This window comes from Notolabrus celidotus, chromosome 24 (assembly GCF_009762535.1).
Source record: "Notolabrus celidotus isolate fNotCel1 chromosome 24, fNotCel1.pri, whole genome shotgun sequence".
NCBI lineage: Eukaryota > Metazoa > Chordata > Actinopteri > Labriformes > Labridae > Notolabrus > Notolabrus celidotus.
In genome coordinates, this window is record NC_048295.1 from 11857102 (window position 1) to 11869760 (window position 12659).

The window sequence follows — 12659 nt, forward strand, 5'->3', positions numbered from 1 at the left end:
CCATCAAAATCTACATTTTAAGCTGCGTTTCCACCAAGAAGTCTATTACAGATCAATTTGGTACGATATGCTACGCAATTGTTAGCATTTCTGAAAACATATATATATATATATATAACACTATATGTGTATAACACTACATGTATATATGTTACACTATATATGTTAAACTATATATATATATGTTACACTATATGTTACACTATATATATTACACTATACGTATATACATCACACTGTACATATGTTACACTATATATTACACTATATGTATATACATCACACTATACATATGTTACACTATATATATTACACTATATGTATATAAATTACACCATATATATGTTACACTATACATATATGTATTACACTATATGTATATGTGTCACTATATACATATTACACTAAATGGATATGTTACACTAAATACAATATATATATTACACTATGTTACACTAGGTATATTACACTATATGTTACACTGCATATATATGTTACACTGTATATATTTTACACTATATGTATATATGTTAAACTATATGTGAAACTATGTATTTTACTATATGTTTATATATTAAACTGTATATATGTTTCACTACGTTGAACTATATATATTACATTATATGGATATATGTTACACTACACATGTAATGTATACACTATTTGCTACACTATATATATTATACTATATGTTACATTGTATATATATTTCACTATGTTACACTATATATTACACTATGTTACACTACATATATTACACCATAGGTTACACTATATAAATATTACACTATATGTATATGTTACACTATATATATATTACACTATATGTATGTATGTTACATTATTCATATATTCAACTATATGTTACACTTTACATACTTATGTTAAACTATGTTACATTATATATATATTACACTGTTGCACTATATATATATATATTACACTGTTAAACTATATATATATATTACACCATAGCTTACACTATATAAATATGACACTATATGTATATGTTAAACTATATATATATTACACTATATGTATGTATGTTACACTATTCATATATTCAACTATATGTTACACTTTACATATTTATGTTAAACGATATGTTACATTATATATATATTACACTGTTACACTATATATATATATTACACTGTTACACTATATGTATGTATATATATATATATATATATATATATATATATATATAAATATTACACCATAGGTTACACTATACAAATATTACACTATATGTATATGTTAAACTATATATATTACACTATATGTATGTATGTTACACTATTCATATATTCAACTATATGTTACACTTTACATATTTATGTTAAACTATATGTTACATTATATATATATTACACTATGTTACACTATATATATTACACTGTTACACTATATATATATATATATATATATATATATATATATATATATTACACCATAGGTTACACTATATAAATATTAAACTATTTGTATATATGTTACACTATATATATATTACACTATATGTATGAATGTTACACTATTCATATATTCATCTATATATATTACACTACATGTATAGATATTAAACTATATATATGTTTCACTATATGTTAAACTATATATGTATTACACTATATTTATATATGTTACACTGCTCCTCTAAATAGGGCGATTGCAAACAACCATCTCCTGTTACCTGATGTTCTTACTGTTGTTGGGTATCTTATGCTAGCAGATATTTTTGGGATTTACTTGCTACTGTCAGAACGAGTTATTGGTTGGGGCTACTTTGTGCTGATGTCAGCATGACAGTCAAACTAATAAATCCAGCATCAATGGATTAGTGTTACTTAAGGGACCCTTCAAAGGCAGCACATTTCAACTCAATCAGAACCACAAACAAACACCTCTCTAACGTGTAACATCCTCCAAAGTAAAGTCAGTGTTTAATTACCTGTGGAAAAGACTACGTTTCTGGACACCAACTTGTAATCCACGATGGAGAACTGAGGCAACTCGATCCGTGTCACGCCGGTCACGGCCGACTCGCCTCCTTTCCAGTAGAACTCGATGTCATCTGTGGTGTAGCCATCTGCATAAGAGGAGACACACACGTACACACCAAGGTGTAACCATCTGTCTAGCCACCATTGGAGACCAAGATATGCAGCGTTGCTCATCATCCAACTGGGCTGTCATTTGGGAAGGAATAAAAAAAAACCCTGTTTGAAGTTGTTTCCAAGAACCAGACGTTGCTTTGAAAAGCAAGTCAGTTAATGGGTTCACTCGAGTTCACAAAAATGTCAAAATAATTTCAAATGAGCTGATTATCACGTTCCTTGGGAGCTCCTGCTTCTCGTACTTTTAGAAAGGTTGATAGGCTGAAAAAAAATGTTACATGACATCAATTATAAAACTGTCTTTGAAGATCCAGGTCCAGGTCCTGATGCTTCCACAAAAAACTAACCCATGATGTCATTTACTGTCTGAAGCAGGACTAATGTTAAATTGACAGTGAAAAAGTTCAATGATTTTCATCAGTTATTTCAGAAAGTGTAAATGTAAAATATTCTGGACTCATTACATGAAAACTAAAAAGTTTGAAGTGTTTTTATGTATTTGCAATATTAATATTTTATTAATAATTAGGGCCCAGAGTTGAAAAATATATTTCAAAGAAGTTAAAAAATCAATAATGTTTAAATAAAAAAAAAAAATTGATAAAAAAAATATTTAAACCAAATAAAAATAAATACAGATATACATATATATACATACATAAACATATATATACAGTATATACATGCATATACATATACGTATAAATGCACATATATGCATATACCCGTATATATATACTGCATGTATAAGTATATATGTAAAAAATGTACATATATAAATATATTTATAAGTATATATGTGTATATATTTATATAATTGTGTTATGCATGTACAGTATGTATGTATATATACAGTATGTATACATATATGTGTATATACGTATATATATAATAATATATCTACTGTATATACATATACACATATACATACATATACATATAAATATATACCTTTATATACAGTATGTATACATACATGCATTTATATGTCTATATGTGTAAATATACATATATACATACACATGTATATAAATATACACACACATATATATACATATATACATATAAATATATATGTACATTTTCTGCACAGTAATTGTTTTGAATTTCTGTAATCATTATGACTATACATTTCTTCATAAAGCAAGTTTATTTGCCCCCCCCCCCCCCCCCCCCCCCCCCCCACATGTTGCTCAGAGTATTGAAATTTTAGGGAATATCCCTTTAAGTTACATTCACAACATACTCTTTTTGAATTATGATACATTTTCAATGAATCACGAGTTGAATGTGGACATCGAGTGATAAATTATGACCTTTAAAAATCAATCGTTTGACAGGCTTAATAAATATATATATCAAACAGGCTGCACCCCCTCTCTTTCTTGAGGACTCGTAAGGTCAAAGGTCACTTCTGATGACCCACCCACAAAGAGTGTAAACCAACTCTGTTCTTCCCCAAGCAATATTTTCAGAGTTTTTTTTTAAATTAGCTGAGAGACAACAAAGGACACTAGAGTCACATCCAGAGTGCTGATCGCCGGTCTTTGTACTTACAGCTCTCTATCTCAAGAGTGCAGTTCTGCTCATCCAGGGGGTACCTCCTGAGATCCATCATACATGCAGCTGTTGTGGTTATCCTGGAGAAGACACAGATGAGGAAGAGTCATAACTTGTCCTTAAAACCACAACAAAGGTAACCTGCTTTAAAAAGGAAACATCAAGAACAATGAGGATGTCATTAAAAGCCATCATGTGTTATTTATCTTACTATCTCTGTTAGTCAAAGCTCAAAGTTCATTCACCTTTCCACTAAGCTCTTCAGTTGGGTTTATATTACTGAAGCCAACAGCACTGTCATCCCAGAATGAGATTACGCACCTCCTCCAAAGTAAAACGCTGACTCTCTCAGTGTTTCCATAATTGAACTATGGATCACCGACAGACATGTTTTTTAAATCACTTAATGTCTCCCTCAACAAAACTGGCAATCCCCCCATGCAGTGATTAAGTGAAAATGATTGCACATAAAAACCATATTAAGGCAACACGTTCTGGCAGAGTTTAGTGCCTGCTCATCTGAACTGGGTCATGAGGAGGTATCCTTTTGTTTATCAGATGTATGAGCTCCAACGGATGATACTCAGACAGTTAAAACACACAGCGAAGTGAAATGCAAATGTGAAATGATTTAGGCTAAGTCTGGCCTGATTAAAGGCTGGCTGCTTGGCAGCTCGCCACTGAATGTGAGAATTCAGGAGGAAGACTCAGATGAGGCTGGAGAAAGACAGTACTTCATTGTATAGTTAAAAATACAAGGAAAATCAGTGCTGTGATTATTCTGACACACTGCTTTTTAACATTGACTGTCCAAAATTAACAGTTTAGTATTATAAGGTGCATTTTGACCAAGAGTTCTGGGGTCTTTCAGTCCCCAGAACTAAATGCACAGATTTGGGGGGAAAAAATACAATGTTAGAGAATAAAGGTGCTGTTGAGACGCATTTTGTAATAACGGTGCATTTTGTAATAAACGTCCAAAATGTAATAACTTTTTCATTTCATTTTGTAATAAGCCGCATTTTGTAATAAACTGCCGCATTTTGTAATAAACTGCCCCAACGCATTTTGTAATAAATTTTGCCGCATTATGTAATAAGTTATTACATTTTGAGAAGATTATTACAAAATGCGTTGGGGCAGTTTATTACAAAATGCGGCAGTTTATTACAAAATGCGGCAGTTTATTACAAAATGCGGCTTTATTACAAAATGAAATGAAAAAGTTATTACATTTTGGACGTTTATTACAAAATGCACCGTTATTACAAAATGCGGCTCAACAGGCGCCAATCAGGAGGGGGTAAAAAAAAGAATATTCGTTTTTTTTTTATTGCAAATTTGTGAGAAAAAAAAAACAAAAAAAATTGGTGGTAAAAAAGTCTAAAATTTGGGTTTAAAAAATTTAATTTGTAAGAAAAAAGTTGCAAATTTGGTAGATTATAAAGTCCTGAAATGTTTGAGAAAAAAATGCTAAATTGTGTAAATGAGGTCCCACATTTTTGGAATAAAAGCCAAAAATTTGAGAAAAAAAGACTACAATTTTTGAGAATAAAAAAGGCTAAACGTATATAATATATATATTTTGCGTTATTATGTATTTAAATCTATAAATCCCTTCTAAATATAATATTTCTATAAATATTTGTCATTTTATAGAGCGAATAAAACAGATTGAGTAAATTAGAATGAGTTCCATGGTCCCTCAAATGCCAACCAGCTGAAATGAATTGACAGTGCCTTCTTTAATACCATAAAAGGAATCTGCATCAGTGTATTATTAAGCCTCACCTAACATCCATTTATGTAACAGCTCATATCACAAACAGCACATCACATGTCTCCCTCTGTCTTTGATCTGTTGGAAGCATCGAGCACCCTCTAAGTATCCCACAAGGCTAAGTGCTATGAACCCATACTGGCATAATCAAGCATAGCTGTGTAACTGCAGAGTATGAAGACCGACGGACTTACAGTAAACACAAGCATGTAAGCATGCAAACACACACACACACACATTCACTTTGCACTCATTGAATTCAAAGCGTGCATCCATATTCATAGGTCGCACTTACTCTTCTGAACCCATTTGTGGGAAACATCAATGGGAATTCAAAACAAGGGCTCTATGAGACAAATATCAAACACCAGCTGCAGGCTCCACAATGCATTAATGCACCTTCTGACCTGTTCGTCACTCCGTTTGATCGCTGATCTCTGACTGCGCCGTCCTATCCTTAAAAAAAACTGAATGCCAAAGTGCCCTTGAGCTTGACTCATAATCCTCTGGCTGCTCACTGGCCAGCAGGAGACGACTGCCAAGTTCCCAGCTTGGCCAATGGGGTTCCATAATTGGGTTTTTAAACACATTGAATTAACTTGAAACTGAGGACATTCTGGACCCTTAGATTCACTGTTTTGTCAGGAGCATTGGGCTTATACCCCAAAAATTAACATTGCTATTGTAAAAACACAAATAAGCTAACTTGACACTGTCCTAGGAAACATGGCGCATCGTTAAATTTAGAATCTGATTAAGCTAGCAACATACTAGACGCCTTTTAGATCTTGACCAATACAAAACCTTTGGGACGACCACACACTTTTCAACATCACAATCCTCTGAGCACACACCACTAAGTTTCCTTAAGACCTTTAGACCCCACACTTAACATTTATGGGAATGATAACAAATGGCGTTGTCAGCCCCGGTTGGTTTTCTGTCATGCAGCAAGAAATACGAGGAAAAGAATCTGGGTAAATGATGCCACAAGCTAGTTTAATTTTTCAATATTCCACTTGGCTTAGGGTATGTTTGTGTTTACGTTTGCCCCATGCTCATAAGCTGTAAAAAAAAAGCCACCATTTGGTGGCGTTTCCCAGTTTACCCCACGCATTGGTTATTTATCATAAATTCTAAATCATTTAGCTTCTGCTTGTTGACACCATAGACTGTAAGGTGCGGTAAAACCGTTAGCTTACGTTAGCATCAAAACAATGTGGCTAAAATGTTAGCTTCCGTTAGCATATAAAAATGTAGCTAAAACATTTGTTTCTGTTAGCATAATATGGCTTAGTCCGTGAGTTCTGGGACAGTTAGCTTCTGCTAAATGTAAAAATTGGAAACATCGTAAATATTAAACAGGACCGGGCAGGACCAGGACCAGAGCCCACCAACCGGCACGCCGGAGCGGGTGGATGGCGGAGGCGGAAGGGCCAATCCCCCCTGCCCCCCCCAGACGGCCTGACCACTCCCCCCAGCCACGCCCCCCACCCACGCCCTGCGACTGATGGACCAGGCCGCGGGGGCATGGAGGGACACCCCAATGGCTGCCGTAGTAACACCCCCCCAGCTGCGCACCCCCCCACCCCCCCAAGAGGACCGCGAGGGAACCCCGGGAAACCCGGCCCCGAGGGCAGCCGCGGACCAGGCCCCCACAGGGGAGGGGGCAGCAGGGGGACGGAGGGTGACAGGGACCCCGGCCACCCACCCAGCCCCAAATGCAACTTTCACTTCAAACTATCATGGCAATGCACTACTGAGAGTGGGGGCGCAGGAACCTTTTAGTTAGTATGGCAAAGTAGTTCTGGGGGCGAAAAGACCCAGAACTCTTGGTCGATTCGCCTTTAACACCAGAACTTCTTCACTGGAACAGAAGACCATGTATTTGCAGTACAATTCAAAACTCACCTGAGACCATAGAGAACCGTTCCATCTGGGTGCAGGCGGATCATTCGGTTTTTGACGGTGACTCCATGGACGAAGGACTTCTTGTCGTTGAGGAAGTAGGTGTCCGGAACCCAGAGCTGGTCCGCGACCCTGTTATCCAGGGTCAAGTTAAGGGGGATTCCTATGTAGGCTAGACGCTTGTCCCTCCAGTACTGCTGGAAATACATGGTCAACGTGTAGTCCTGAGGACGGAAGCAGAGGAAAACCACAATAAGAACAGGGCACTTCTGATACATACTACATCGAGGGTGTCTGCGTGGTCAAGTCTTAAATGTTCCAGAACTCACAGACTAACGTTTTGGCCGCATTGTTTTATGCTAACAGAGGCTATTGTTTAGCCATATTTTTTATGCTAACAGAAGCTAACATTGCACCCATAGTGTTTTGATGCTAACAGAAGCTAACGGTTTTACCTCACCTTGCGGTCTATGGTGTCATCAGAAGCTAAATGTTCCAGAACGCAAGGACTAATATTTTAGCCACATTGTTTTGATGCTAACGGAAATAACATTTTAGCCACACTTTTTATACTAAACAAAGCTATTGTTAAGCCACCTTTTTCATGCTAACAAAAGCTAGTATTTAGCCATTTTTTTTATACTAACGAAAGCTAGTGTTCTAGCCAAATTTTTTTATGCTAACATAATCTATTGTTTAGCCACCTTTTTTATGCTAACAAAATTTAGTATTTATCCATTTTTTAAGCTAACGAAAGCTAGTTTTTCACCCACATTATTTTATGCTAACGAAAGCTAGTGTTTTAGCCACATTTTTTTATGCTAACTAAAGCTAGTGTTTTAGCCACATTTTTTTATGCTAACGAAAGCTAGTGTTTTAGCCACATTTCTTTATGCTAACGGAAGCTATCATTTCAGCCACATTTTTTATACTAACGAAAGCTAGTGTTCTAGCCGAATTTTTTATGCTAACAAAATCTATTGTTTAGCCACCTTTTTTATGCTAACAAAATTTAGTATTTATCCATTTTTTAAGCTAACGAAAGCTAGTTTTTTTACCCACATTATTTTATGCTAACGAAAACTAGTGTTTTAGCCACATTTTTTTATGCTAACGAAAGCTAGTCTTTTAGCCACATTTTTTTTATGCTAACGAAAGCTAGTGTTTTAGCCACATTTCTTTATGCTAACGGAAGCTATCATTTCAGCCACAGTGTTTTGATGCTAACGGAAGCTACAGGTATGACCTCACCTTACGGTTTTCTCAGTGTCGCTGTCGCTTGTTTCAGTTGTGTTTACAAGCCCCGCCTACCTCTCACCCTGCAACATGATTGGCTGTTCAATGCAGTCTTCTTCTTCTGTCTAATGTTTGGCTGGCAACTAGCGTTTAAGGCTCATTATCGAACATTTGTGATATTTATATTGAGAAAAATTATTTCGTGATAATTATCGTTATGGAATTATCGCCCAGCCCTACTTGGTAGGTACTATAACATCAGGGAAATGTAAGTTCTGGGAATGAAGTGACAAATATGCTCAGTTATGACACCCACCACACATCACTGTTTTCTGTTACACTGTACAGGATACCTGCTACCCTGAGGCTAACTGTTTTAGCGATCAAAACTCAAACATAGCTATTCAAATATCAACCTACAAGCTTGATACAGCTTTTTTTTAAAATGCCATCACCCACAAGAGGCTGGATATGTGTTTCCCAGAGAGACAACACATGGTGCACTCCATTGTTGAGTGCACTCTCACTCGCTCTACCCCTCTTGTCTTGCTCACTGTAACAGACTCACACGCTGTGCTGAATATCCCGGTGATCACAACGCTGATCTCTCCTGTCCTGTGTAATGTCAACTTATGGCGTCAAGTGCACCTTGAAGTGCAAAACACAATAATGTGGATAATACACAGTATAGTGCTCTATAGGGGGGTGGGGGGGTTCACCTTCATTGATAGGACAGCTGAAGATAAACAGGAAGCATGGGGAGTAGAGAGAGGGGGAAGCCGGGAGTCAAACCAGCGACCGCTGCAACCAGGACTATCGGTCTGTACATGGGGCACATGCCTAAACCACAAAGCCCATGGCGCATCATGGTCAAGTGCAGCTTGAAGTGCAAAACACAATAATGTGGATAATACACAGTATAGTGCTCTATAGGGGGGTGGGGGGGTTCACCTTCATTGATAGGACAGCTGAAGATAAACAGGAAGCATGGGGAGTAGAGAGAGGGGGAGGCCGGGAGTCAAACCAGCGACCGCTGCAACCAGGACTATCGGTCTGTACATGGGGCACATGCCTAAACCACCAAGCCCATGGCGCATCATGGTATTTAGATTGAGCACTTCAAAAACAGCCTCAAAAACAGAAACATTAGGAAACACAAGGCAACAAGAACATGAAATAATAGTTACAGCCTATTAAACTGAATGGGAGTTATCACAAATTGTTCTTAAAGAGACAGTACCTAAAAGAAGCATTTCAGAACACTTTCTAAAACACCAGTGTGAGAAGAATAGGGATGTTTTTGTAAATCATGCAACGTAACAACAGAGGTACTAGAGGGACAGTATAAAGCCTGAACTATGGAACATGCCTTTTATAACGAGGAACAGAGAGACGATTGTGAAATGATCGTGGATGCTCTAGCTGCTTTTAAACCTGACTTGTGGAAGCGTTTTCATTTCCTCTTGTTAAGGAATGAGAATGGAAAAAAAAAAACGTGACGGCTAAATTAAAGCAGTGAGCCGACACTGCCAGACTGCAGTGTCCTACAAAGGGAACAAATCCAGCCAGGCCAAAAGACTCTGAAGGAAGTGTTTACAGCCTCACTTCCCCCATAGCAGAGAGCTCAAGAGATAAGATGTATCACTGAATATATTACCAGCTCTCTATGAAGATACGGAGGCTGGAGATTCACAGAGCCTGAAGCAGCAGAGTGCATCACACTCAGCACAGGAAGGTGGACCTCATGAGATATTACATAAGAGCATGCGGTTTGAGTTCTAGACACCAGGGGTCACGTGGCAAGAACAATCCTCATAAGACTGACCATCTGAGTGACTCTCAAAAAACTAGGTCAACGACTCTCAGGAACTAGGCCAACGACTCCATATGGTTACCATTAACACAACGACTCTTAAAGAAGTAGCCTTTCAAATGAGAGGTGAAATGTCTTCCAGTATTTCTACCAACTCCTAACTCTAGGTCAACGAATTCAGTAACGACTCCATGTGATTACCATACGCACAACAAGTCTCTGAGGCTTGTATTTTCTAGCTCTGTCAAACAGTCGGTACAGAAGTGAAGAAGCCTTTCGAAGGAGAGCTGAAACGACTTCAAGAATTTTCTACCAAGTCCAGACTCTCAGTAACTAGGTCAACAACTCCGCTAACGACTCCATGTAACTACATGTGACTTGTAATTTCTAGCCCCGTCCACAAGTCTGTACAAAAGGGAAGAAGCCTTTCCAGAGGAGTAGTAAAACGTCTTAAAGAAATTTCTACCAAGTCAACGACTACCCTAACGACTCCATGTATCTACCATTAGCACACCAACGACTCTTTGATGCTTATTTTTTCTAGGTCTGTCCTCCAGTCTGTTTAGAACTGAAGAAGCCTTTCGGAGGAGATCTGAAACATCTTCAAGAATTTTCTACCAAGTCCAGACTCCCAGGTCAAGTATCTGCTAACGACTCCATTTGACTACTATTAGCAAACAAACAACTCTTAGAGGCTTGTATTTTCTAGCTCCGTCGCCCAGTCTGTCTGGAAATTAACAAGCCTTTCGAAGGAGAGGTGAAATGTATTTGAGTGTTTCTACCAAGTCCAGACTCTCAGTAAATAGGTCAACGACTCCGCTAACGAATCCATGACCATTAGCTCAACAACGACTCTTAGAGGGTTGTATTTTCTAGCTCTGTCAACCAGTTTGTTCCAACAATTAAGAACCTTTTTGGAGGAAAGGGACAATGTTTTAAAGAATTTTCTACCTAGTCCAGACTCCCAGGAACTTAGCCAATGACTCTGCTAACGACTCCATACCATTAGCACACCAACAACTCCTAGAGGCTTGTATTTTCTAGCTCTGTCAACCAGTCTGTTTGGAAATGAACAAGCCTTACGAAGGAGAGGTGAAAAGACTTACAGAATGTACCACCAAGCCTAGAATCTCAGTTGCTTTGTCATTGACTCTACCAACGACCCCATGTGACTACAATTAGCACAACAACGACTCTTTTAGGCTTATATTTATCTAGCTCTGTCCACCAGTGTAACTGAGGAAGCCTTTTCAAGGAGAGGTGAAGTGTCTTGAAGAATTTTTCAACAAGCCCAGAATCTCAGGAACTTAGCCAACGACTCCACTAAAGACTCCATGTGACTACCAATAACACAACAACGACTCTTAGAGGGCTTAAATTTGCTAGCTGCGTATATGAGTCCGTTGATAACTTAAGAAGCCTTTTCGAATGATAGGTGAAATGTCTTTGAGTGTTTCTACCAAGTCCAGACATCCAGGAAATAGGTCAACGACTCTGTACGACTCCATGTGACTACGATTAGCATACAAACGACTCTTAGAGGCTTATATTTTCTACCTCAGTCCACCGGTCTGTTCAGAACAGAGGAACTCTTTTCAAGGAGAGGTGAAACTTCAAGAATTTTCCACCAAGCCCAGAATCTCATGACACATGTCAACGACTCTGCTAAAGACTCCATGTGACTACCATTAGCACAAAAACGACTCTTAGAGGCTTGTATTGTTCTAGCTCCATCCACCAGTCTAACTAAGGAAGCCTTTTCAAGGAGAGGTGAAACTTCAACAATTTAGACTCTCAGGAACTTAGCCAACGACTCTGCTAACGACTCCATGTGACTACCATTAGCACAAAAACGACTCTTAGAGGCTTGTATTTTTCTAGCTCCATCCACCAGTCTAACTAAGGAAGCCTTTTCAAAGAGAGGTGAAACTTCAACAATTTAGACTCTCAGGAACTTAGCCAACGACTCTGCTAACGACTCCATGTGACTACATATATATACTGAATATATGGCATTTGTTAAAGGCTTCTTTGTCTTGTTCTCTCTTAGAGGCTTGTATTTTTCTAGCTCCATCCACCAGTCTAAGGAAGCCTTTTCAAGGAGAGGTGAAAGTTCAACAATTTAGACTCTCAGGAACTTAGCCAACGACTCTGCTAACGACTCCATGTGACTACCATTAGCACAAAAACGACTCTTAGAGGCTTGTATTTTTCTAGCTCCATCCACCAGTCTAACTAAGGA

General features: G+C 37.6%; 1 protein-coding gene across 2 annotated transcripts in view; it reads right to left on the bottom strand.

Moving 5' to 3' along the window:
• Positions 1–12659, bottom strand: part of LOC117808436 (gamma-aminobutyric acid receptor subunit beta-3-like) — a 78846-nt gene that overhangs the window by 26194 nt on the left and 39993 nt on the right. For both annotated transcript variants that reach the window (XM_034678189.1, XM_034678190.1), the window contains exons 4-6: positions 7372–7592; positions 3678–3760; positions 1955–2092 (exon numbers count right to left, since the gene is read on the bottom strand). In XM_034678189.1, the coding sequence (XP_034534080.1) occupies positions 1955–2092; positions 3678–3760; positions 7372–7592 (442 nt within the window). The remainder of the gene's footprint in view (positions 1–1954; positions 2093–3677; positions 3761–7371; positions 7593–12659) is intronic.